Here is a 24504-nt window from a genome sequence, read left to right as displayed (position 1 = left end):
ACCCCACCACTCATTTCTGCATATAGTCGGCACCAATCTTTGCGTCGAGTTACAACGATAGCCACATCCTGATAGACAAGGTAAAGTCTGCACCTGGTTAGTTTGACTAGCATGAACTAATCAAGTATGCTCAGCAACGAATTCATCACGAAGATACGACGATGCCCGGAGGTATCAGCCTAACAACAGCGTAAGACCTTTAACCGACGGACACACAATGTCACACTGGATAATACGACGAAAAAGCACTTTATTACAAAGGTACAAATTACAGTATGTAAGAGCCCATCAGACAGACACCCCACTCGCTGGCTTGCTTCCGTGGCACCGCAAGCGGTAGCGACAGTCGCCGTGCCAAACGTCATCGAGACCCGCCCAACGAGGGGCAGGCCATGTTCTCTGTTATACAGAGCGGGTGCGAATATCATCGAGTGGACTTGAAGGATGTGGCATGTGTAAACATGCGAGACTCGAGTTAGTTTCTATAGAATAGATCCTAGCTGAGTATGTTCTAAGGAAATAACCAACGTCGGGCGCGCCTTTTATATACCCGTCGGTGGGTGGTCCGTGCGCGGGAAGGAGCAGAAAGGAGCACATGCCTCTTATGGAAAGCGAAGCCATGTGAGACGCGTTCCGACGCGCTCCAGTCAACGCGTCGGTCGAACACAACACTCAAGATCAAGGAGCAATGGCAAGGGGCAGAGGGTACGCATCCATTCGTTTTGTATCAACGATACCTCATGATATATTGCCAGGATACGCGAGTTCTATACCGTAGAAGACCAGGACGAGCTCGTCGCATACATCGCAAGGAATAACCCACCCAAGGAAGGCCGCTGCGGCAACCGCCTCTACATCCAACTCTACGAGAACGTACGCGCCCCGCTCCTTCTTTCAGCTCCTTACGGAACAGTAACAGATTATCGTAGCTCGACAACCAGTGGCCATGGTCAAGCCGGCATAGCTGGCAGTCCTGGCGTGCCCAATATGAGAAGAACCAGGAATGGTACAACTATCAGATCAAGAAGTATCAGAAGGAGCATGGCATCAAGAGGGACGCACCTCCAGTGAAGCTACCTACAACCGAGAGCGCGAAACGACCGGCATCCAAGCGCGTCAAGATCAATCATGAGACGCGAGCCCGTGAGCGGGATAGTGGAGGAACGCTGGAGGCAGAGGGCTCGAAGCACGCCTCGAAGGCGCCGAAGAAGAATGCAGTCAACGGAAAGTGCTCGTCCGCTGCGTACGTTCTTGTTTCTGGGTTTTGTTTCCTGTGCTAACACCATCGATAGTAAGAAGAAGTCGCTCCCTCAGAGTGATCACAGTTCGCGGGAGCCTCCCAATGACACCACCGAGTCTGCCCCACCACAGTCCAATGGAATCACGACCTCGTCCCCCTCGCGTAATCCCGACCCTACACCTAAAGCTTCGACATCCCGCCAGCCTCCCGCGCCTCCATCTCCATCCCCTCCACCAGCCAACGACCAGCCCCGTGAGGATGTAAACGGGGCTCACACCATCGCGCTTCCCGAGCTTCCGACTAGAACCGACACGCAAGTTCTCTCCTCGCCAAACCACACCGCCCCCGGCGTCCGTGGGCTCGCCAATGCCTCTACCATATCCGTTCATCAGCCCTCGCCCTCGTTCAACCCCTTCGGAGAGACCCGCACCCCGCTCAAGCGCAAGCGCGCGCTGTCAATCGACGAAGACATCTTCGGCACCCCGCCACCGTCTGCTCCTCAGCCATCTTGTCCGGGAGCCTCTGCCCCGACGACGCGTAACGGACCCAGTGCACGAACGCTCCCAAGGACCGTGAACGGATGGCACGGTGTCTCGCTCGAGGATAGCCGGGGTCGCCCGCGGCCGCTGCTGAAGGAGAGCTTGGGAGGCGGCGGTGGTGAGAGCGAAGACGGAGAAGATGGTGGAGGGAGCCAGCCGAGGAAGACGTGGCCCCCTATTCGGGCGTCGCAGAGGCGCAAGCGAGAACAGGAGCCTCGACAGGCGCAGCAGGAGCCACAGACGCCGACGAAGCAGTCCAATGGCCACCCAGCTGGGGATGTGGAGATGGTCAATCTGGCGTCGCCGACCCCACAGAAGGTCGCTGCTCCATCCCACCGACGCTCGCCCTCGCCCTCGCCTCCACTCGAGGAGGCGCATCATCCATTCAGCCAGGCTCTGCCTCCACTTCAGTATCCACCCCCAACTCGCCGGGTGCGGCCAGACATCGACTACATCTCGCGTCAACCAAAACTGCCGCGTTCAGCAGCAGCAGAGCCAGAAACACTACGGCATCACCCTTTCAGCCAGGTGTACACCAACCCTTCGACGTCAGCTGTCCCGCCCGCACCTGCCGAGGCGGAGGGAAGGCGGAGGTCTCGGCGGGGGGTCCGAGCTGTGCTCAGCGAGTTTGTGGGCACGAGCTCAGGCGGTGCGGCAGTGGCCGGCGAGCAAGCGCAGCGCGATCAGCAAGAAGGACTCAACGGGAATGTCGAGCCCGCCGTGCCCATGCATTCGTCCAGTAGGCTGGAGCACGTCAATGACACCACGGTCGCCAACGCTGTAGCGTCGAGCTCGAAGGTCACGCTCGACGAGATGCCTGCGCCTGCGCCTACACTGTCTACCGCGGTCCCTCCGTCTCCTGCTCGCATACCCGAGCCCTCCGCGATCCCTGTCGGCGCCCCAGCGTCAGGCACTACCCCTACACCTCGCTCAGGAGCAAGGCCTCGTGCATCGACGACTCGTCAAGATATGCGCGAGCTTGGGAGGAGGATTATCGACGGGTCGTATTCACCTTTGAAGAAGGCGAGCTTGACCGCTCCCGGTGGTGTAGACTCTACGCAACGGACTACGTCTGCGACTGCGAGTCCGGAGAAGAAGGCCAGTGCTGTCGCCTCGGCTCCTGTAGCTGAGGTGGAGAACGATGCTGCGTCCCAGTCTCGGCCTCATGTTGAGTCTCGCGATGAATATTCCGTCGTTTTGGGTGCAACGGCTCCTGAGCCTCCGTCTACCGAGGCCACGTCCCCTGTACCACCTACTTCGCAACGCAGCATACGCAAGTTTACGCCTCCAAGTACGATCGACGCATCTCCATTCCGCGTGTCCAACGTCCCAACTTCTGTAATTGTGTCAAAATCGAGGGCCGACGACAACTCTGCTCTGGACACTTCTGTTCGTACCACCATCCCTCATCCCCCACTAGGCTCCAGGTCCAGGTCCAGCGAACGCCCCGAGGAGCAACCCCGCCCTGCTCTCCCTCGCCACCTTGACCCCGACCTCATACGCCGCCGCCAGACGTTCGGCGGGTATGACACTTCCTCGCATCAAGTCTACGCGCCGAGCGTCGACTTCGTCGCGCTTGCGGAGGAGGCTCGATCGCGATCGCGCGGGTCCTCGTCTGCTCGCGGCGTCTCGGATAACATACTCGCGACCAGAACGGTCAGCAAGCGAAAGCGGGCAAGGATATCAGTACCTGTAACGATATCTACACCACGCGCGGTAGAAGAATATGACTCCGACAACGGGCCCTATCCCCAGCCTCTGTTCCCCTCCGTCTCCCGGTCCATCCGCCTCGACCAAAGCCGAGTGTCTGACCCGATATCTCCATCGACACACCACGCCCCACCCGCCCGCCCCTCCCTCTCCTCCGCCGACGCGTCCCTCGTCCTACAAGACCTCCCCGCACTGGATCACCTCTCCCCCGCAGACCACACGCTCATCACTCTGCACGGCTACTCGCACATCATCGCGCGCATGGCCGCGCACCACGGGTTCGCCGTCGAGACCGTGCGTGCGTGCATCGAGCGCACGCGCGACCTGCGCGACGCGGACGAGGCGCTGCGTGCGCTGCACGATGTTGTCGCGCGCCATGAGGACAGGGTGTTTAGGCGGGTGCGGAGGCAGAGTCGGGCGCGGAGGGCGTCGGAGGTGGGGGCGGTTCGGGGCGGTGCGGGGGATGTGTTGGGTGGTCTGGTGGGTGGAAGTGCGGACAGAAGGAGGAGCGTGCCGGAGCCGCAGAGCGTTAAGCGTTTGAGCGGTGCGTCTCGGTGGGCGGCAGAGATCGACGACGAGAGCACGCCTCTGGTTAGGCGCTCTGGCGGCACCGGCACGGTGGCCCGGAGCCAGGCACGCACGTCCGCGAGCGGGCTCAGGTACAAGGTCGTGAGCGGCGATCTCGAGAGCCAGGAACAGAGCTCGGACTACGAACCGCCCAAGCAGACACGAGCGGCTTTGTGGAAGCGACTGTCGATGGGTGCGGAGGCAGAGCCGGATGATTCGGAGGCGCAAGGCGGGTTTGGCGAAGAGGAGCAGGCGGCAGACGGGGGCGAGGACGAAACGGGTGGGGCGGAGGCGGAAGAGATGCCGATCGATCTAGATGAAGATGAGGACCTGGAGATGCGGCAAACAGAGACTGAAGACGACCCCGACAATGTCAGCGAGGTCGATGACGATGGCATCAGCATCTCGGATGGTACAGATTCGGAGGGCGAGATTGAAGCAAGCGTTCGCATGTCACCACTATCGGACGAGGTTGAGGGCGAGGACGAGCCTGGGACGCCAATAGCAACGCAGGTCAAAGAACAACTGAAGCCCCGGCCGTCAGTGTTGCGCAGGGCGATAGGTCTTTTCGCGAGGGAATAGTAGCTCAGGATGCGTCTGTATGGATATATCGTACCTTCTCATCTTTGTTCCTTACCCGATGTACAGTATCATGTACTCAGTTGGTCTTCTGTACATCGTACAACTCAGCAGCTGCCCATAGGGATCTGTTTGCACGAGCAAAAATATTCAAGTGCTTACGCGGAAGAAGGTAATGGAAGTAAGTATGTTGTCGGCAAGTGCCGACGGAGCTTGAACTTTCAGACTGGGACTTCCCTTGGCTCAAGCCTCATATATCCTTCGCTAACACCGTGACAGCCGTCGCTGCTTGACTGCCTTTTGTCTCTACTATCAGATACAGATCGTTGTAGGTTGAAAACCAGATTCGACACGTCGAATTTCATGACCTATTCTATGGGAGAGCTTCAAACTATGCCGAAGGAGCATCAACAACCATGACCTCAGGATGTGTAATAGTGGTTGCTTGGGCACTGGTCTCTGCTACGGTTTCACCCTCGCCTCCGACAGCGACCGCATCACCGCGCTCCGCAGATGGTTTTAACTTAACAAGAAGGCAAACGCACCCATACAGGTACTCCACCGTGCTCTCGTTGCCGTACGCTGTATGGTGCGTCTGAATCTTGTGGTCCGACATCGGCCCAGTCACCCAAACTGTATCCCCGTGCCATTTGCGGTCCCCGTGTTGCTGGTAGCTGCGCCACAACACACCCTTCGTCTCCCGATCGCTAGGACTGGGATACAGTTTTCTCTGATACTCCTCCCACCGGCGTGGGTGTAGGGTTGACGACAGGCTCCCGTCCTCCGCAGCGGACACCGTCGACCACTCGCTAACAAATGTCTCGGCGTCGGCGCCTGGGCCGGATAGCTCGTGGTCCTCGACGTAGTCGTACTTGATGACTCTGTCTGAGAATACGAACGACATGTTATCGACCAGCTTCTGGTAGTACACGTGCGGTGCCCAGTCCAACTTGAGCTCGTCGCACGCACGTGCGAGGATGTCGTCCGAGCCCTTGAGGTACTCGCGGAGGGTGTCCGCCTTTTGCGACGCTTTCAACGCGTACTTGTGCCGCAGACCAAAAACGAGGTATCCCCCGTTTGGCAGGACGCCCAGTGCAGAGGTCAGCTTCCTCAAGTACTTGGTGAGAAAGCCCTGGATAGACGAGGGGAAGGTATGCGACGGCTTGGTGTTTTGCTCAGGGGCGTCGGTGAAGTACAGGTTATAGGTAAGCGTGACGCGGTGGCCAGACTTGACGGGCCGGACCTCGTGCGAGGTGTCGCTGAAGAACGCAATGTAGCCAACAAATGAAACCGGAGCTTTCGAGCTCAAGAGGATCTCAGAAAAGTCGATGATCCTCGAGCTGATTTTTTCGTGGAGCACGAATTCTCCGCCTTCGTGCGCAGTGGGGAAGACGATCACGAGAGAACCGAACATCTTTTCGCTGCGCGGTGTGTCCTGGTGAGGCTTGAAAAACGCGTCCTTGCCTATCTCACACACGAGTTAATAGCAGACAAGGATTCGTCGGCACCGTACATACCATAAACATTTAGCTTATACAGCTCCATCGTGAAGTCTTTCTCGCCTCCGAGAAGCTCGTTGTGCACGATCTCCCTAATGCCGACGTCGCCAGGGTGAAACAGAGTAGCGAACGCGTCGCAGTCAAGCTTCCCCGCCTTCCGGTACGTCTCATCCATGACCGTCTGGTCCCCCAGACCAAACGCGGCAGGCTCACACGCATTAGAGAGCGCTTCAAGATCCGCTAGGGACGCGTCGCCGAGGTCAACGCGTCTGTATTCAATCGTCAATGAATGCGCGTGCCAGACCACTATGTGTAGCGACCCTAAAGTAAGTACTCACCGAGTGGATTCTCCTTTTCCGAAGTAGAGAAGCATGAGATCATCAGGGACTGGGATAACGCCCGAGCAATACACGGGTTGCTGCCGGACCGCCCAGCCAATCTTCTGCATGAGCTTGCAGTCTTTGCTGTACGGTCCTGTAGACATGGTGAGGGGCGGGAGCAGGAAGTGAGGAGGCCCCTCGGAGTGAAAGACGAGCCATAATATATAAAGTCTGGCTATGCCTTGGGTTCACGAAAAAGGGGTGTCTTTGGCCATTGTCTTCCCAGGAGCGGAGGACTGAGTCATTCATTTGCAATTTACAATCGAGAAGCGTGGGTGTCCAGGTGTTTTCCGCAACTTCCGCGTGTCATCAATAACGTTCATCAGGAAGCAACACTGATGCTCGAGTCAGGTCGAGTCAGAGTCATTCAGAGCTTGGGATAAATGCGGCGATGGTAAGTAAGCGATATGGCCACGGGAAAAGGTTGGCACGTTGTGGATTCTCGGGTTCCTTTGGCTAACTATGTCATCATTAGAATAACGAGGCACAGCTAAAGTAATCAGTAAGTGCTTATTACGCCTCGAGCGCATCACCATGAAGACGGGTACGGATGGAGATCGTCTTGCATTGGGAAAGTTGCGGTGCCAAGAGCGTCATAACTGTACGGATACGAGCATTCTCCTCCTGCGCACTGAGTGTGACCTTTTCACAGCACAGTATGTGTATGTACATCCTCGATATCGCGGACTTTCAATGCGTCCAAAGATGCCGCAACGACAAAAGATATGGAAGAAAGATGGAGGTGTCCGACGATCATAGTGGGCCAGTACTCCGCCTTGAGCGACAGGGTGTCCAGCCACTAGCGGCAGACAACGCGCGGAGTCGGATCAGTCCTTCCAGCGCTGGGTCCTCGTAGCTATGTCCTCGGCGGATAGAACACGGATCTCTACTGGGCCACAAGAGAACAAGCAGTGACCTCGAGCGTTACACATTGGATCTGGTGATGCTGACTTCTGACTGATTCTGTACTGCATATTCCTACATGTTACTATGAGTGGCAATCTGTTACGAATGCGATGCCTTATTCGGTTGAATCTCCCGGGGCCTCGACGATTTCGATGTTTCACCCTGGTGATGCTACATGTTATATGATACGTGAGGGCGGATGTGTTTTATTTCAGACGAGCGCAGGGACTTATCAAACTACATCTGACTAATAAAGCCTCTCGCGATTCCATATCACACCATGGGGGATCGACTCCTTCAACACAAGCTTGTCCTCTATGCTCAGCTCCGGCCCTTTTGAAACGCGTAGACGTTCTATATCCCCCTCCCTTGCCGCAACAAACCGCTTCAGACTGCGCACTGACAACGGGCAATTCTTGACGTCGAGCATACTCAAGATCGGACACAGTTGTTCCAAAGTCATGGTGTTCAGCACAGCGTCATGAAATCCTGGAGAATCCGCCACGCGCAGCTCGAGCCCGTCCCAGTGCTTCACTGCCGTCATGACGTGCATGCCATCGCCGATCTCGTGCAGCTCGAGGATTCCGGTGTTGCAGATTTCGAAGGGTTCGTCCGACGAACATCGCGTGAGGGAGACAGTGCGTTCTTGCCCGCTCTCGAAGTCCGGTTGGAAACTGATGAAGAAGCTGCGGAGGAACGGACTGTGGATATCGGTGAGGTAGACGTCCTCCACGTGGTGTAAATCCGGAAGGATCTCAGCGATATCATCGTCATCGTACTCGACTGCCTCAGCGTCAAAGGTCACGCCCTCGATGGTGAGCGAGCTTAGCCATCCGAAATCGTGGACAGAGTCCAGTTCGAAGATAGCTTTGAGAAGCTCAGAGGGCTTCAGCTCGACCGGGCCAGACGAGGAGTCAGGGTGGTACATAGTAATGTTGAGCTCTCCAGCAAAGTCCTTTGCGTTTCCTTTCGGGCCTTCGCTCGCAACGAAGTTGACGAAGGTCTTGGCGTCAACGAAGAGGAAGGCGAGGTCGGGGCAGGCGAATGATGTGAAGTGAGCGTCTTGAGTTGTGTCGGAAATCGTGGAGACCAACGCCAGCTTTGCGAGTGGGCGCACGACCAGTGTATCGAGGTGCCGAGTTGCGAGAACAATGGACGAGCGATGATGGGTATCGAGGACAATGGACTTGCATTTGTGGAGATGGGGTACAAGGAGACGCATCACGCCATCGAGACGCGCGTTTTCCGTCCTGGGGTCGATGGGAGCAACGTCGCAAAAGACGACATGCGCATCCGGGGACGCCTGGTTCTCGAACATGGCCAAGTATGTCGCCATGACGGGCGGGAGGATGATGAAATCCAGCGGAATGACAGCGTTCACCCAATACCTGGATCGTAGGATTGAGACGTCGAGCCAGCCGCGGCAAACGCTCGCGACTCCGAAGGGGAAGAGAGAAGATGCATTGTATGTATCCTCCTTGAGGGCACGCTTTGCATCCTTGTACAGGTAGTCGAATATCTCAAGTAGCGTTTCAGATGCCAGAGACTGGATGGAGCAAGAGGGGAAGAGGGGACTGTTTAGAGTGGAATGGGCTGAAGGCAGCATTGAGGTCGGCGTCAAGCAGCGGTAGGCTAAGTAGACATGCATCATGAGTCGATGAGAAGGCGAGAATGTGCATCGGACACACCTATGATGCTTCTCGACAAGTTCGAGGACTTGGGGAGAGCGACGCGTACGTGGATGAGGTGGCGACACTTGGTGATGGGAAACGAGAAGGATGGGCGGAGGAATCGTCGACGTGGCTACGCTATATAGGCTGCCCAGGAGTTGTGTATTGCAATAGATGCGACAGTCAACGAGCTGGAGTCGGGTCTAATCGGGAAGCTAACGCGCCTAATAACATTGTCAGTGATTCTGCAATACTGTGTCTGGACAGATGCCTCAGCAGTTCTCCACGTTGTGCACGAGCTGGTGAGAGGTCATGTTTGTCAGGTTTTCGAAGGATCGAGAAGAAAGAGACGAATTGGGTCATAAACGGAGATGCAGCGACAAGTGCCATCGCCGTTGCTGCTGAGGAGTGCATGCGTCGAGCCAGGCGTTCTGTGATTCTGAAGCTGACCACCGACGCGCGGGGCGGAGTCGGTAAACGGGCCGATGGCGTGGGATTTAACTCCGGTCGATTCCGGCGGAGCTCGGTTTGTGGTCCCGACTGATCGCGACGCGCTCAGCAACAACCTCGAGCTCCACGACGTGCGCTCTCTGTTGACTCAAATCTCGATGGATGTGCTGACGTTACTTGTCTGTACGAATGCGGTTTGAACCATATCGAAGCCATGGCTGTACAGTGTTCTCGTAGGCAAGATGATAACAGCCTTTGTTTGTCTTCCTTTTCTCATGCCCGTGCAAACTAAGCCTTTCTAGTATTAGGTTGCTGTGCGCGCTTAGGCTTACCCCGGAACCCACTGGGGCCTTCATGTTATTCCACCTTAGCACTAGCGAACAGCCAGGTCATTGAAATGTCAAAGCAATGGTATGCATCGACTGAAGCCAACGAGCATGCCATGTTCTTGCCTTCACCCGTGAAACGGCCTGAGTAAGTTGTTTACAACATTGATTAATCACACACTCTAAGCTCGGACGAGATTACGACATGTTCGTGCAGTGCCTCCGTCGTCATCGTCGAATTCGGCCTTGTTGCAGTGCGTGCGTATTGCGAGACTAGACGCACGTTATCCAGCAACCATCATCGTAGGTGCACTTCCTTTGCGTTCTTGCAGTACTTACCCCAATGGTATCATTCAACAGTGGCACCAGAATGTCTCTTTCTGACGCATCTTCAGACTCTGAAGGTAGCACTCGTCCTCCCGAACCCTTCGAGGGTCACAGCGACACGGTGTTCGTGATGACGTACTCTCCTGACGGCACTCGAATCGCCTCGGGCTCAATGGACTGCACAGTACGAATCTGGGACTCGCAAACCGGCCTGCAGATTGGAGAACCTCTGAAAGGCCACAAGGGTATGGTTAACGCCGCCGCCTTTTCCCCTGATGGGCAGACGATTGCCACCGGCTCCTCTGATAACTCGGTTCGCGTTTGGGATGCCTTGACACATGAGCCACTTTTCGATCCACTCCAAGGCCACACCGACTTGTTGTCCTGGGTAGGCTACTCTCCGGATGGACAGCGCATTGCCAGTGTGTCGTACGATCGGACAGTGCGACTTTGGGACGCAAACTCCGGAGATTGCGCTGCCATTCTCGAGCATCCTGACAAACTTAGCCGCGCCGATTTCTCTCCCAGCGGCAAGCACCTCGCGACCGCCTGCGACGGCACGCTGTTACGAGTATGGGATGTGTCTTTGCAAACCCTCGTTATACCTCCTTTCAAAGGCCACCAGTCCGGAATATGGGTTGTGGCCTATTCTCCAGATGGGCGCCTGCTAGCCAGCGGCGGCCGGGATTGCACTGTTCGTGTATGGAACGCGGAAACGGGCAACCTACTCAAGAACCCTTTCAAGGGGCACACTCTTGCTGTTTCGGGTCTCGCGTTCACTTTCGACGGACAGGCGCTCATTAGCGTCTCCCGTGATAGGAGTGTCCGTGCCTGGGATCCGAGAACAGGTGACTGCTTGTGGGGTCCGGTATATAGCCCCGCGTTTCTCAGGTACATCTCTGCGTCTCCTACGGACAGTACCATCGTCTATGGCAGGGGCTCCAGCATGTGTATTCGAGACGCCTTCACAGGCAAACTGATTCTTCCCCATGTGAGTATAACAACCGCTTTACAATCGGACATGTAGCATCATTGGCGTGGTTCCCCGGAGGAATCCGCTTTGCAACTGCAGCACATAACGATACAATTAGGATCTGGGGCGCAAAGACGAACAAAGACCCGATAGAAAGCTACTCTAACCACAGCATCGGCACGACCTCCCTCGGCATTTCTCGCGATGGCACCATGTTGGCCAGCGGCTCTAAAGACAACTCAATCTCTCTGTGGAACACGGAAACCAAGAAGCTTGCGATGGATCCTCTCGCTGGACATACAGCGACCGTCACCGCCATCAGATTCACACCCGATTGCTCTCGTCTTGCCAGCGCCAGTAGCGACCGGACCATACGCACATGGGACACGCAGACTGGTGGTACACTTCTTGTTATTGAAGGACACGACGGACCTGTCAACACTCTCAGTATGTTTTCTGATGGATCCAGGCTGGCGAGCGGCTCTCGCGACCACACAGTGCGTATTTGGGACACCGAGACAGGCTCTCTCGTAGCGGGACCATACAAGCACGATGACACTGTGCACTCGGTTTGCTGGTCCCCAGACGGAACGTGCGTTATCAGCGGCTCGAAAGACAAATCAGCACGAGTGTGGCGCATCTCTAGTGGAGAGGAGTTGCTCCGAATAGAACATCTTGATGCCGTCCGCTGCGTGGAGTATGCACCTAATGGGCGAACGTTCTTGACCGCGTCAAATAGCAAGACTGTGGCCATCTGGAGTGCGCCTACTGGCCAGCTGATATGGTCTCTTGAACATGAGAGTGCCGTACTTGTAGCTGCGTTCTCGCTGGATGGATCACGGATTGCGAGCGGGACAGGTGATGGATGCATCAGAGTTTGGGATACGGTGAAAGGAAAGGTGCTTTTGGGACAGGTGTGTATTATCCCTCCGCACTCGTTCGCACGTTAACAGTTTTCAGGGATCGGAGAATAACGACGGAGACCACGAATCTGTCCATGAAGTCAAAGGAGAAGTATACCGGGAGGTTGGTCTTTGAGCTTATACGTTAGCTCATAGACATTACTAATGTTATAGTGACTTTCAGCGGAAAGTTCACGCAGCTGACGAAAGCTTTATGAACGTGCGTAATGTTATTTTCTGGCTTAGTCTGTTGCTAATCACCCAACAGCTTCCGGCGACGATTCGAAGACAAGGGCCTGCCTACGGGAGCGCACGTCAGCCGGGCGCTCAGCATGATTATCCTTCCGACCACCGCCAAGCTACACAATCACATTCCTTCTCGGCACATAAAGGTCGCGGCCCAGTGTTTATCGTCAAGAAGCTCTTTGGATTGACCAGTGACCAACGCTTGCATAACAGCGAAGGATCGGGAGGTAGTACCTTTAAGAGTGCAGCCATTTTCAGATTACGTCGTATTAAATCAGTTTCTGTTGCCCGGGCCAAGGAGGTGCGTGATTATATACTCCCTGTAGATATCAATTGTTGGACTGATATAGTTAGCGCCTTGCCGGTGCCCCTGAACGGCGGAGAAGGCATAACAATGATGAAGACACAGAATCGGAGAGGGAGGGTGGAGGGAGCGCGGATGCTACTTCTGCTCCTGAACGTACTCCCTCCCATCTTCCAAACGATATGCAATCCACCGACCAAGTCAACCAGTGTTCATGCGTGCCATGGTAAATGATGATGCCGAGTGGATTAGTGGTACGCTGGTATTCCATGACATTCACCTTACGATAGCGATGCCTACAATGTACTCTCGACAAATATTTATTATGACGACTCGTCTTGTCTTCCTTCTTTTATTTGCGCTCCCCAAGTTGAACCCTTAGTCGATGATGGCTGTGTGTTTTGGCCTATGCTGGCACGTTACGGCCACGAGATGACTCCACGGTTGCAGAAGCGAATAGCCATAATGATAGGCGCTCATGCTCACATTAGATAGACGCCTGTATGTGTGAAAGCTTGACGGCCACAGGGCGGCACTGCTCCCCTCGACGGCCAAGGAGTGAACACGTTCCATCCGATTTGTAGGCTTGTCATCCGACAGTCGGCTAATCGTCGATCGTCTCGGCATGCTTCCATTCAGTCCTAAGGTTGAGCTTTCAGACGCGATCAAGTACTGATGGATTGAGAGTGCCTGTGAATTGACTAAGTACCGAGGTCCGGGGCGGACATGTGGTCCCTTCAGCGTCAATTTTGGCCTCAAGGCATCGTGCGTGTGTGCTGTGAGGCACCGCACACCTTTCTCAGCAACCACCACCGTGAGTGCCCAACTCATGCAGGGTGCATCCGCAATTGACCCTTTGGAATCTTGCTTAGCAGAATGCCCTCCTCAGCCACATCATCGGATTCTGAAGGCAATACTCGCACTCCAAAACCCTTCGAGGGTCACACCAACAACGTATGGAAGTTGCCTACTCTCCTGACGGAGCCTGGATCGCCTCTGGCTCTGCTGATGGCACGATACGAATCTGGGACTCGAAGACAGGCCTCAGCGTAGGCCAGCCTCTCGAAGGCCACAAGGACAAGGTCAATGCCGTTGCATTCTCACCTCAAGGCGACCGCATAGTCAGCGGATCAGATGACAAGAAGCTACGTATCTGGGATATTTCGACCCAGGAGGTAGTTTTGGGCCCACTTGACGGTCACACAGATGTTGTTAATTCTGTTCAATACTCTCCGGATGGGCAACTCATTTGTAGTGCGTCGAGCGATCGCTTCGTACGATTGTGGAATGCACAGTCAGGAGAATGCACCACCACTCTGGAACATCCCAACAAGCTTACCCTCGCATCATTCTCTCCTTGCGGTGCACATGTTGCGACGGCCTGTGATGACAACATGGTACGAGTATGGGTCGTTGTTACGAGAATTCTCCTCCACCCGCCTCTGGCCGCCCACAAATCAGAGGTATGGTCGGTAGCATATTCCCCCGATGGACGCTTGTTGGCAAGTGGAAGTAGGGATTGTATGATTCACTTGTGGGACACTCGGACTGGGAAATTTTTCAAGGGGCCGATGAAGGGACACAAACTTGCAATCTCAAGCCTCGCGTTTACTAACGACGGACAGGCGCTCATCAGTGCCTCATATGATAGGAGTTTACGTGCTTGGTATCTAACGACATGCGACTGTTTATGGGGCCCGATATTTAGCGACGGGTATGTCAACAAAATGTCAGTCTCTCCTACGGAAGATGCGGTAGCGTATGGCAGAGGCTATAGCATGTGTATTCGAGATGCCATGTCGGGGAAACTTATTCTTCCCGAGGTGAGCGGGTTGGTTACTTATCCGGATTATTTATCTATGAATGGTTTTTGTACAGGGACCCGAGCCCAAACGCTCTAAAGCCACACCGTACGCCTGAGTGACTGTTCTTTGACTTTACCCAATAACCGATTTTCATGCAGAATGCTCACAATTGGGTGGTTTGAATTGTTGGCATGGTTCCCTTGTGGTACCAAGCTTGCAGCTGCTGGATTCAACGATACGATCAAGGTTTGGGATGCAAAGAAGAACAAAGTTTCAATCGAAGCGTTTGGCGACCAGACCATCGGTACCACCTCCATCAACATCTCTTTCGACGGCTCGATGCTAGTCAACAGCTCTGAAGATCACGCCATTTTTCTATGGAACTTAAAGACCAAGAAACTTGCCATGGATCCAATTAAGGGTCACACTGACGGCGTCAACGTTGTCGAGTTTACACCTGATGGGTCGCGTATTGTCAGCGCCAGTCGTGACCGTACCATACGTGTGTGGGACGCTCTCACAGGCCGCTCGCTTCGAGTTATTGAGGGACACGACAGTCCCGTCCGCGCTCTCAGTATATCCCCTGACGGATCGAAGCTAGCAACCGGATCAGAAGACTATACGGCGTGCGTTTGGGATATCGAAACAGGTTCTATGGTAACAGGACCGTTCACGCATGATAACTTTGTGCTGTGTGTCTGCTGGTCGCCAGATGGGTCATGCATACTCAGCGGATCCGGCGACAAAACTGTGCGAGTATGGAGTGTCATCAGTGGAGAGCACTTGCTCAAAATCGAGCATGACGATCCGATTCGGTGTGTTCGGTATGCGCCCGACGGTCAAACGTTTTTGAGCGCTGCAGCGGACAAGACCGTTCGGATTTGGGATACGGGCACCGGTGAACGTCTTCGGTTACTTGAGCATGAGAGCCGAGTAATAAGAGCTGCATTCTCGCCGGATGGAACACAGATCGCAAGCGGAACGGAAGAAGGATACATTAGAGTTTGGGATTCAATGAGCGGAAAGCTACTGTTGGGAAAGGCACGTAAATATTTACATCATCGCCTCAAACTTTCTAATTTTATTAGGGGGCGGAGGAAGATAACGAAGAAATCGAAATTGTTGAAGAAGTGGGAAGGGACACACAGCGAGAGGTAGGTGTTAGAGTCCACCTACCTTCCTTTCTCCGTAACCACCATCTGCTTGGTCTGACACCCCGAGGACCCCGTCCTCGTCAGCCAGCATAGTTCAGTGGGATACTAAAGGAATACATCTCTTTCTTTCAAAATCACTCACCAGCAACATACGCAAGACATGCCCGAGCAAGACGGGCAAGAATCATCCCCCCCACCCTCAAAGTCGACCGGGACAGGCGCAAAGACGACGGCGAAGAGGAGTGCAGCGGTAGCAGCAGCGGCGAAAATCGGACAACAACAGGGCACCGGCACGCTCATCCCGCACTTACAGCGCTCAGACCCCAAGATGCAACCCACGTTGTCCTCGCTAGAGAAAGGGGACAGCCTCATTTCGGATCCGGTTGCCGGACTCAAGCATCTCGAGGCGAAGTCCCTTCTCCCCCCAGGTGCGCCCGTCACGGTTCACTCCATATACGCCGCGCTGCTTTTTATTTCCAGCGAGAAGATGCCGCCCGCGATACAGCAATGTATCCGGGCGACAGCGTTCGTGTTGAGAGACCTCGAGCTCAACGCGCAGGCTAAGGAGATAGCCGACACTATTGCCAAGGAAGTATCGGGCTCAGTGGTAACGGCCCTGGCACCACACGCAGGTAAGGTGTTGGTCGCCGCGGAGAAGCTAGAGAAGCTGGAGGACTCCTCCTCCGCTCTGGCCGAGCAGGTAAAGGCACTGCAGACCCAAACGGCGCAGCCGGCGAAGCGAGCGTCGTACAGCTCAGTCGCAGCGCGCAACATCCCAGAGGTCGACCCGGCTCTGAAATTCGCCAGGGCCGAGACTCAGCGCCGCTGCTTCCTCCTGTCGGTACCGACAGGAAGCCAGGCATTCGCACCGACGCTCCCGCACTCGGAGGTGGTGCAGCGGCTTAAGAACCTGTTGACGTCCATCGCGCCCGAGGGCGGCCCCCAGATGCTGGTGAAGTCGGTGAACAGGCTCCCGAAAGGGGACCTAGTCGTCGAACTCACGGACGCCGAGGCGGTGGCCTGGCTCCAATCAGGGACCGGAGCCAAAGCCCTGGCGGGGGTCCTAGGGGCTGAAGCACGAGTTAGAGGACGCGAGTACCGTCTCATCCTGCGCTGGCTCCCAGTCGGAGCGCCCGTTACCACTGAGGAGCTCGCTCGGAGCTGGGAGTCGGATGCTCAGCTCGAGACGGGCGCCATAGCCGAGTCCCGCTGGATCCGAGAGGTAAAGGACCGCAGGGCAGGCCAAACCACAGCCCATGCGATGGTCAAGTGTCGCAGCCCGGAGGCGGCCAACGCGCTGCTCCGGGATGGCGTCGTAATCGACTGCGTGAAGTACTACCCCACAAAAGATAGGAGGGACCCCATGCGTTGCGCCAAGTGCCAGCAGTGGGGTCACCTAGCAGCTAAGTGCCAATCTCCGACTGATGTTTGCGGGACGTGTGGAGATGCTCACCGCACGAAATCCTGCCCTCAGAAAGAGAAACGCCACTGCGTATCGTGCAAATCTGGGGATCATGCAAGCTGGGACCGCAGCTGCCCGGAGTTCATCCGTCATAAGGAGGCTCTGCATGCGCGCTTCCCGGAAGACGACCTCCCGTACTTCCCGACTGGCGAGCAATGGACGCGCGAGGTGAGCCCCCAAGTTCAGTCAGACTCCCGCTCGCGCAGCGCTACGCCAGCGCCAGCTCAGTCAGCTCAGTATGACCTCACTAAGTTTGCGGTCCCGAGGCAGCCCTTCGCGCGCCCGAGCTCCCCATCTCTAACGGAAGACGCCTCCTTTATGTCTGCTCAATGAATTCGCAGCCCTTAGATACTACATTACAAATACTACAAATTAACGCTAATAATTCTGACTTTGCCCAACAGGATCTGCTCAACGACCGGTTCGCGGAGCAGTGGGACGTCATCGTAATACAAGAACCGTACAAGAATTTTCTGGGCAACACTCGGGCTACCCACCGCTGGCATGTAGTGTATCCCTCCCAGCGGAGACAGGCTGCAAGCGGCTATCGGGCGACTACTCTGGTCAACGCCCGACTCGCCACCAACTGCTGGCAGCAAGTCCAATTCCCATCCATGGACGCGGTAGTGATCCGGTTCTCGGGTCAGGCTGGCAACCTCACGTTATTTAATATCTACAATCCGGGAGACTCGCGGGCGGTGCTCCACGCAATGGACGCGTTCTATCACGACCATGCACAGCAGATTCGGCTGACGGAGCGCGACCACGTAGTATGGGCGGGGGATTTCAACAGGCACCACCCCCTCTGGGATGAAGAGAGGAACTCCCACCTATTCACACCTGCAGCTCTCGACGAAGCGGAGGTGCTCCTGCACCTACTGGCGGACCATGGGATGGTCATGGCGCTCCCGAAGGACCTCCCAACCCTTTGCTCGCTGAGCACGGGTAACTACACGCGGCCGGACAATGTCTTCTGCACGGAACACACGGCGCAGTGCGTGGTCTCATGCGAAGTGCTAACGGACCGAAAGCTTCTACGAACCGATCACTTCCTGATCGCGACGTGCATCGATTTCCGCCTGGCGCGGGACACGGAGGAACCGCGAAAGAACTTCCGCGACGTGGGCTGGGAAAACTTCAACGACGTACTGGGACCACGCATACGAGAACGGATGGGAGCCCCCGGGCCCATCCTCACCCATGATTCCCTTCACTCTTCCGCAACCACACTGACGTCTGTATTACAGGAAACTATAGAAGAATTAGTCCCGAACTTGAAGCTGAGTCCCCACTCGCGAAGATGGTGGACGAGAGAACTGTCGGAGCTACGAGACGAATGCAACCAGCTGAGTAGACAAGTCCGACAGTTTAGTTCCATTCCTCAGCACCCTCGTCATTTAGAACTTAAGGACGAGCTTCGCCGGGCAGATGCCCGCTTTGCGAACGCGATCGAAAAAACAAAAAAGGATCATTGGTACAATTGGCTAGAAGAGGCCAATGCGAGCAATCTATGGACAGCCCACAAGTATATATCAATGCCGAGCACAGACGGCGGACGAACGCGCATCCCGGATCTGGACGTGCGGGATGCCGATGGGAGGGTGCATCACGTAGTGGAGAACGAGGCGAAAAGCGCGGCGCTAGCTGAGACTTTCTTTCCACCTCCCCCTGAGATGTCTTCAGTGCCCACTGACTTCATCTACCCAGAGCAGCCGGGCTCTGTGCATCGCTTCACGGAATCCGATCTCCACAGGGCCTTAGTTCAACTCAGTCCCTACAAGGCGGCTGGCCCCGACGGCATACCTAATGTCGTGCTCAACCGCTGCAGCGACATACTAGTCCCCTACCTGGTGGAGATCTACAACGCCATCCTCCTCCTCAACACGTACTACGACCCCTGGAGGGTCTTCACCACGGTGGTCTTACGGAAACCGGGTAAGCCGAGCTATGCGGTGCCCAAAGCGTACCGGCCTATTGCCCTCGTATGCACCATGGCGAAGGTGCTGTCCTCTCTGGTCACGGAAAGGACCACTTTCCTACTCGAAAAGTCGGGAATGTTACCACCGACAGCTTTCGGGGGCCGGCAGGGGCGCACGACCACGGATGCGCTGCACCTGCTCGAGGTAATGATAAAAAACGCGTGGCGGAACAGGAAGGTTGTATCAGCGCTCTTCCTCGATATAGAAGGCGCATTTCCTAACGCGGCCACGGATATGCTTCTGCACGAGATGCGGGCTATGGGGTTACCGCACTGGGTCGTTTCATTCACAGCCAACATGCTACGAGACCGTCGTACTCGCTTGCGATTCGACAACTTTGTTTCGGGCGACATCCCAATCCGGAACGGTATAGTACAGGGAGACCCGTTCTCCATGCTTCTTTATGTTATCTATTGTTCAGGTCTCGTTCGCGTAGCTGATGCAAGTTCTAGGGAGGAACTGGCCGTGGCCTATGTTGATGGCACCACATTCGTAATGACGGGCAAGATATTCCGGGACACGCACCGGGGTCTGGACCATATGCTTCTTCGCCCCGGTGGCGCACTAGACTGGGCTAAGTCCCACAATTCTAAGTTTGAAGTATCTAAATTCGGATTAGTTGACTTTAGTATGGACAGATCGAAAGAGCGCCCGCATATGACAATCGCGGGGCACACCATCAAATCGGCGCCGTCTCACAAACTCCTCGGCGTTATCATCGACAGAAAGTTGCGGTGGAAGGAACAGGGAGCGGCGGCCATAGCGAAGGGCATGGCATATGCTATGCAGCTCCGTCGACTCTCTCGAGTGTCGATGGGCCTTTCAGCTAAAATGGCGCGGCAGCTTTATAAAGCCATAACCCTCCCGAAGATGCTATATGCATGCGACATCTGGCTCATCCCGCCCTTCGTAGGCGACTCGACATGCGCTCAACGTGGGTCACTCGGCATCATCAAATGCATCACCAGCATGCAGCGGGTCGCAGCAGGCACATCGCTTGGTGCTATGTACGGTACGGCTACGGAGGTACTGGAGGTTCACGCCAACCTCCTGCCGGCGTTGCTACTGGTACAACAATACTGCCACCGGGCAGCTACCAGATACGCGTCGCTACCGGACACGCACCCGCTGCATAAACACCTCAGGCATGTCGCAAGATTTAACGTGTCACGTCACCGATCATCGCTGCACAATTTAATTCACAGCTTCGACCTCCCGCCGGGCTCAGTGGAGCCCATGTTCTACCAGCATGCAGCCACCCGCGCGGAGGTGGGGATACGGACTGCGATTGCGAAAAACCGAGAGGATGCGGTGGCCGACCACGGTCGGTACACGGAATACGTGCACATATACACCGACAGATCTGCACAAGAGGGGAGAGTTGGTGCGGCAGCTGTCCTGCTGGCGCCGGACAGGCCATCCAGAGTCCTACGCTTCCACTTAGGGACAACGCAGGAGCACACGGTATATGAAGCGGAAATGGTGGGCCTGCTCATGGGGCTCCACCTGCTCCACACGGAGAGAGAACCACCCGACCGAGCGGCTATCTTCATCGACAACCAGGCGGTCATCCGCTCATCTGAACACCCCAATCCAACTCGCCCGGGGCACTATATCTACGCCCCGATACGCCGAATCTCCCGTTCCCTTACTAAAGGTCAACTAGCGCTGACAGACTTATCCCTCAGATGGATCGCCGGACACGAAGGTGTCGACGGCAATGAACAGGCTGACCTGGAAGCCAAGGCGGCCGCGAGCTCGCCGCGCCAATCCAGCAACCCAAGAGAGCTCCCTACCTTCCTGCGCCGGAAGACCCTCCCGCGCAGTGCGGCCGCACTAAAGCAAGACTACAGAACTGTGCTATATGAACGATGGAAGGAGCAATGGCTCCAGTCGGCGAGGAGCCGCCACCTCGTCGAAATAGACTCCTCTCTCCCCTCAGGAAAATACATGAAGCTGATTCAATCCTTTCCCAGACGCAAGACCGCGGTGCTTACGCAATTACGAACCCGCCGCTTACCACTAAACCAACACTTACATCGTATTGGGAAACGCGATGACCCACATTGCGAACACTGCCCAGATCTCGACGAGACAGTGCGACACTACCTATTCTCGTGCCCACGCTGGGGCCGAGCTCGACAGGCTCTCATGTTCTCACTTGGACGAGACGCCTTCACCGAAAGCCACCTCCTTAACGACCCCAATGGAATAAAAGAAGTCATGAAGTTCGTTGATCAGACTGGGAGATTCCGATCTACCTTCGGATCGGTACGTCGCACGTTATATTCGGGCACATAAACTGCTTTGTTGCTAGGCTTGCCGAAAGGCACTATCTATAAGGGCTCGTGGGCCGACCGCGGGTGGTCACCGGAAACGCAGGGTGGAACAGCTATCACAACCGGAAGTCAAAACAGGAGACAGCCAACGAAGGCGTAGCAGGCTACAGCCAGAGGACTTACAACATACCACCCTCCGGAGACGTGTCCACGACACCCTCCGATTACATGTTAGACATATTTGTACGTATGATCCCACTTTCTCCGCGGTGGCTCGGGGAACCCGTAGGAAGCGGGCTGACCAGGGGGGGCCGTCCAATGCCGAACCTGGGACCCTCGGGAGCCGAGTGGGATTGGGCAATGGGCCTTTCTCTTTTGTTAGTAGCTACTAGTACGTATCGTCCGACGTGGGGTGACTAACCCCGATGGACGCAAATGGAGCAATAATAATAATAATAATAGAGTCCACCTATGAATTACTAGACATTAACAAGGTCACTGTATTAAGTGAAGGGGTTGCACATCTGAGGAAAGCTTCATGAATGTAAGTCATTCTTACAAGAAGCATCGCCTTTGTCAAATGATTTCGGCAGTGGCCTGCAGCTATTGGAGGGAGGGGGCCTGCATATGGGAACACACATCGGCAAGGCGCTCGACGCGATCGCTCGTCCCACCAACTTCAGGCAACCCAGTCGGGCACACGGCCTGCAGGTCAAAGTCTCGGGATAGTATTGAGAATCAAGAAGTTATTTGATCTAACAGATGATCAGCGAGAGCAGGCTCGGAATGAGCGCTCGGAAGGCGCTCCCCCCAGAAATGGGAGCTCCATCACTAAATGAGGGGATGAATGATAAGCAAATGACCTTGACCGACATCACAGATCATGACAAACATACACCGGGTAAGTGGTGAGACTCCGACATTAGTACCATGTAACGTCCGTTTTTAGCATACAGGAAAGATCGTGGGGATATGATCATAGCGAAGAATCTATTATCTACTCAAAGGGGCGTGTTATCATTAGCAGAGACGGCATGATAATAACATATGGGTAGTCACATCTATCATAATCTAAGCGCCATCTTACCATCAGCAGAGGCCACATGATAACAACATACAGGTATTCACAGATATTACAAGGAGTTGGAGGCCCACACAATTTTTATGAAGTATGGAACAGCATGTTTGATTGTCTGATATAACAGTCAAATACTACTACAGAAATATAAAACAGTAATACAAATGATCGGGGTCCAATACGAGAGCATAGAAAAGGTGTGTACGCAAAGCGACAAAGATATGTGCTAGAAGCAAGTACGTACCATAAACTGACCCGATAAAAACTACTTATGCAAGTGCTGCGAACGGCCTGATAGCATTATATGAAAATAGTATTGATTGTGGAATGCATTATAGGAGACGCACCATGCACATGGTCCTGCACATTTGTGTGGGACGAGTTGGACTTGTCTGCACATGCAGACAATGACGAGGATGCACCACAGACTGGGCACTGTTGGCGGTCAGCATTGCCTTGCTTGTTGCGGTGTTGCCATCCTCGAAGCTTGAAGCTTGAAGCTTGATAGGTGTCAGCTGCTGCAATTGAAAGTTTAGGGTAGATGGACTTACTGTGGTCACGTCGAACACTTAGTACCAAGGCATGGTAATGGTGGGAGGGAAGCAAGGGCAGCAGGGAGACGGTACAGAATCCCTTAGCTTAAGAAGCCTCTTGAACCTCGCAAATTGGCGTGTGCACGGACCACCTGCTGCACTGGGTCAAAGGAATTCGAGCAAGCTTCTTTCTGCACGTCATCGAGAGATTCCATCTGCCACAAGTCCGGCTCGTCATTATCACTCACCTAAAAAGAAGCTTCAACCTACTTTGAGGAGAGCGATGTTAAAAAATCTCGGTGCTTAAAGTACCACAGCAGCCAAGAAGCCTAGTGTCTAGTAGCATATTAATTCCCTTGCAAGCTGGCCGCGTTCTTACGATCCACAACAAGCTGACTGTTTGTCTCACAAGGCCTTGCGAGCCGTCATTTTCCCTAGCCCAAATCAAGTCCATCTCGCAACACCCACTTGCTCTGCTATCCCACCGTACTTTTACTGATGACCAAGCTGCAGGGCAGGCGAATGAGGGAGGTTTCTTGGGTGAGGATGAAGTGCTTGCTGACGAGGCTGGCTTTGATGCATTGTAAAGGTCGGTTTTCTACTGCTCAACGTGCTTCAGTTGTTTATGAGCAGTTTCTTATAATCGAATGATCATGTTGCCTTCGAAATGAGATCCGGCTTGTTATGCTCCCACTTATCGCGAGTGATTTTACCTTGAATTTTGGTCTACGGTAAGCTCGCAATCATATGGTACTCGATGGTAAGATCCCGATGATATGATATTCTACCATAATCCGTTCTCATATTGTGAGCTGACACTTACCCAATGTTGAATCCTCGCCATTTACGGTCATACAGGATTCTATCAACGGTGATATTATAACACTGATAATCTCGTTTATGCCCCGAAAATTTCCCCCCAATTTAGTGATGTCGTTCCACTTATATCGTATCGTTCCGGTTTCCGTTGCCCGGGCCAAGGAGGTGCGCGTTTCCAATCACAATTAGATGCCGGAATCAGACATCCTAGCGCCTTGCTGGCGCGGTGGAACGGCGGAGGAGATGGATCGGCGAAGAGGATACAGAGTCAGGGAGTGAGGACGAAGGGTATGCCAACACTGATTCTCCTCCCGAGCGAGGACACGCAGGACTCTCGCACGCTGCCCCTTCTGGCGAAGTTGACCCTCCGGTGGCAGGCCAATCTACCGAGCAGGTCAACATGTGCTCTTGCGTTCTTTGGTAGAAAAGAGGTGGATGAATACACCGATGCTACAAAGGAGAGGAATTGTCGGACCGGAAGAGATACGAGCTGTTCCACGAGTTTTGAGTACCTGGTAAAGCTTTCTCGATACGAGATTAGTTACAGCATATGTTCGATTGTCACAAGTTATAAGTATATTGCTTACTGGTTGAGCTAAAACCTTTGGTCGGTTGATCAGAACGTGGTTGGACGCACCAATGGGTTGGGCGAGTGTCTTAGCGTATAGTTTCTGCACGCCATGGCGCTCATGCTCAGTCCTCACATTAGACAGGCGCCTGTATGTGTGAAAGCCTGACGGCCACATGATGGCACCGCTCCAACCGACGGAGTAAATC

At 54.7% G+C, this 24504-nt stretch overlaps 10 protein-coding genes across 10 annotated transcripts; 8 read left to right on the top strand and 2 right to left on the bottom strand.

The window, feature by feature from the left end:
- The first annotated feature begins 667 nt into the window (after positions 1-667).
- Positions 668-4754, top strand: CONPUDRAFT_162893 (uncharacterized protein). Its single transcript, XM_007766983.1, has 4 exons — positions 668-705; positions 756-873; positions 930-1243; positions 1293-4754. The coding sequence occupies exons 1-4, from the start codon at positions 689-691 to the stop codon at positions 4636-4638; spliced, it is 3795 nt and encodes a 1264-aa protein (XP_007765173.1). The 5' UTR covers positions 668-688; the 3' UTR covers positions 4639-4754.
- A 178-nt stretch (positions 4755-4932) lies between these two features.
- Positions 4933-6624, bottom strand: CONPUDRAFT_135362 (uncharacterized protein). Its single transcript, XM_007766982.1, has 3 exons — positions 6473-6624; positions 6153-6403; positions 4933-6099 (listed from the first exon to the last, which is right to left on the bottom strand). The coding sequence occupies exons 1-3, from the start codon at positions 6616-6618 to the stop codon at positions 5027-5029; spliced, it is 1470 nt and encodes a 489-aa protein (XP_007765172.1). The 5' UTR covers positions 6619-6624; the 3' UTR covers positions 4933-5026.
- A 1005-nt stretch (positions 6625-7629) lies between these two features.
- Positions 7630-9397, bottom strand: CONPUDRAFT_80215 (uncharacterized protein). Its single transcript, XM_007766157.1, has 2 exons — positions 9109-9397; positions 7630-9052 (listed from the first exon to the last, which is right to left on the bottom strand). The coding sequence occupies exon 2, from the start codon at positions 9024-9026 to the stop codon at positions 7668-7670; it is 1359 nt and encodes a 452-aa protein (XP_007764347.1). The 5' UTR covers positions 9027-9052; positions 9109-9397; the 3' UTR covers positions 7630-7667.
- Positions 9398-10058: 661 nt separating this feature from the next.
- Positions 10059-12930, top strand: CONPUDRAFT_162890 (WD40 repeat-like protein). Its single transcript, XM_007766981.1, has 7 exons — positions 10059-10169; positions 10227-11143; positions 11221-12080; positions 12127-12192; positions 12253-12288; positions 12337-12615; positions 12669-12930. The coding sequence occupies exons 2-7, from the start codon at positions 10237-10239 to the stop codon at positions 12846-12848; spliced, it is 2328 nt and encodes a 775-aa protein (XP_007765171.1). The 5' UTR covers positions 10059-10169; positions 10227-10236; the 3' UTR covers positions 12849-12930.
- Positions 12931-14828: 1898 nt separating this feature from the next.
- CONPUDRAFT_47390 (WD40 repeat-like protein) lies at positions 14829-15581 on the top strand (the record flags this gene model as incomplete). The annotated part of the gene is made up of 1 exon (XM_007765820.1): positions 14829-15581. The coding sequence occupies one exon, from the start codon at positions 14829-14831 to the stop codon at positions 15579-15581; it is 753 nt and encodes a 250-aa protein (XP_007764010.1).
- A 1227-nt stretch (positions 15582-16808) lies between these two features.
- Positions 16809-17201, top strand: CONPUDRAFT_37341 (uncharacterized protein; the record flags this gene model as incomplete). The annotated part of the gene is made up of 1 exon (XM_007765782.1): positions 16809-17201. A coding segment is annotated over one exon (393 nt), but the record flags the coding sequence as incomplete, so codon positions are not given.
- Positions 17202-17368: 167 nt separating this feature from the next.
- On the top strand, positions 17369-17557 carry CONPUDRAFT_47317 (uncharacterized protein; the record flags this gene model as incomplete). Its single annotated transcript, XM_007765813.1, has 1 exon — positions 17369-17557. A coding segment is annotated over one exon (189 nt), but the record flags the coding sequence as incomplete, so codon positions are not given.
- Positions 17558-17781: 224 nt separating this feature from the next.
- CONPUDRAFT_118739 (uncharacterized protein) lies at positions 17782-18385 on the top strand (the record flags this gene model as incomplete). Its single annotated transcript, XM_007766980.1, has 1 exon — positions 17782-18385. A coding segment is annotated over exon 1 (453 nt), but the record flags the coding sequence as incomplete, so codon positions are not given.
- A 2316-nt stretch (positions 18386-20701) lies between these two features.
- Positions 20702-20968, top strand: CONPUDRAFT_37666 (uncharacterized protein; the record flags this gene model as incomplete). The annotated part of the gene is made up of 1 exon (XM_007765784.1): positions 20702-20968. A coding segment is annotated over one exon (267 nt), but the record flags the coding sequence as incomplete, so codon positions are not given.
- On the top strand, positions 20969-21319 carry CONPUDRAFT_49054 (uncharacterized protein; the record flags this gene model as incomplete). The annotated part of the gene is made up of 1 exon (XM_007765936.1): positions 20969-21319. One exon carries the CDS (start codon positions 20969-20971, stop codon positions 21317-21319), a length of 351 nt encoding a protein of 116 aa, XP_007764126.1.
- Positions 21320-24504: the final 3185 nt, after the last annotated feature.

This window comes from Coniophora puteana, assembly GCF_000271625.1.
Source record: "Coniophora puteana RWD-64-598 SS2 unplaced genomic scaffold CONPUscaffold_2, whole genome shotgun sequence".
Taxonomy (NCBI): Eukaryota; Fungi; Basidiomycota; class Agaricomycetes; order Boletales; family Coniophoraceae; genus Coniophora; species Coniophora puteana.
The sequence above is the reverse complement of the archived record's forward strand: the minus strand, read 5'-3'. Positions and strand labels throughout refer to the sequence as shown.

Bases quoted from the DNA above. Each gene is read 5' to 3' on its own strand.
- CONPUDRAFT_162890 (XM_007766981.1), top strand. From the start codon at position 10,237: ATGTCTCTTTCTGACGCATCTTCAGACTCTGAAGGTAGCACTCGTCCT. The intron at 11,144-11,220 runs GTATTCGAGACG...TCGGACATGTAG, and splicing joins TGGCAGGGGCTCCAGCATGT to CATCATTGGCGTGGTTCCCC. The intron at 12,289-12,336 runs GTGCGTAATGTT...ATCACCCAACAG, and splicing joins CTGACGAAAGCTTTATGAAC to CTTCCGGCGACGATTCGAAG.
- CONPUDRAFT_80215 (XM_007766157.1), bottom strand. From the start codon at position 9,026: ATGCTGCCTTCAGCCCATTCCACTCTAAACAGTCCCCTCTTCCCCTCT.
- CONPUDRAFT_135362 (XM_007766982.1), bottom strand. From the start codon at position 6,618: ATGTCTACAGGACCGTACAGCAAAGACTGCAAGCTCATGCAGAAGATT. The intron at 6,404-6,472 runs GTGAGTACTTAC...GATTGAATACAG, and splicing joins GGAAAAGGAGAATCCACTCG to ACGCGTTGACCTCGGCGACG. The intron at 6,100-6,152 runs GTATGTACGGTG...TGTGTGAGATAG, and splicing joins GTATAAGCTAAATGTTTATG to GCAAGGACGCGTTTTTCAAG.
- CONPUDRAFT_162893 (XM_007766983.1), top strand. The intron at 874-929 runs GTACGCGCCCCG...AGATTATCGTAG, and splicing joins ACATCCAACTCTACGAGAAC to CTCGACAACCAGTGGCCATG. The intron at 1,244-1,292 runs GTACGTTCTTGT...CACCATCGATAG, and splicing joins GGAAAGTGCTCGTCCGCTGC to TAAGAAGAAGTCGCTCCCTC.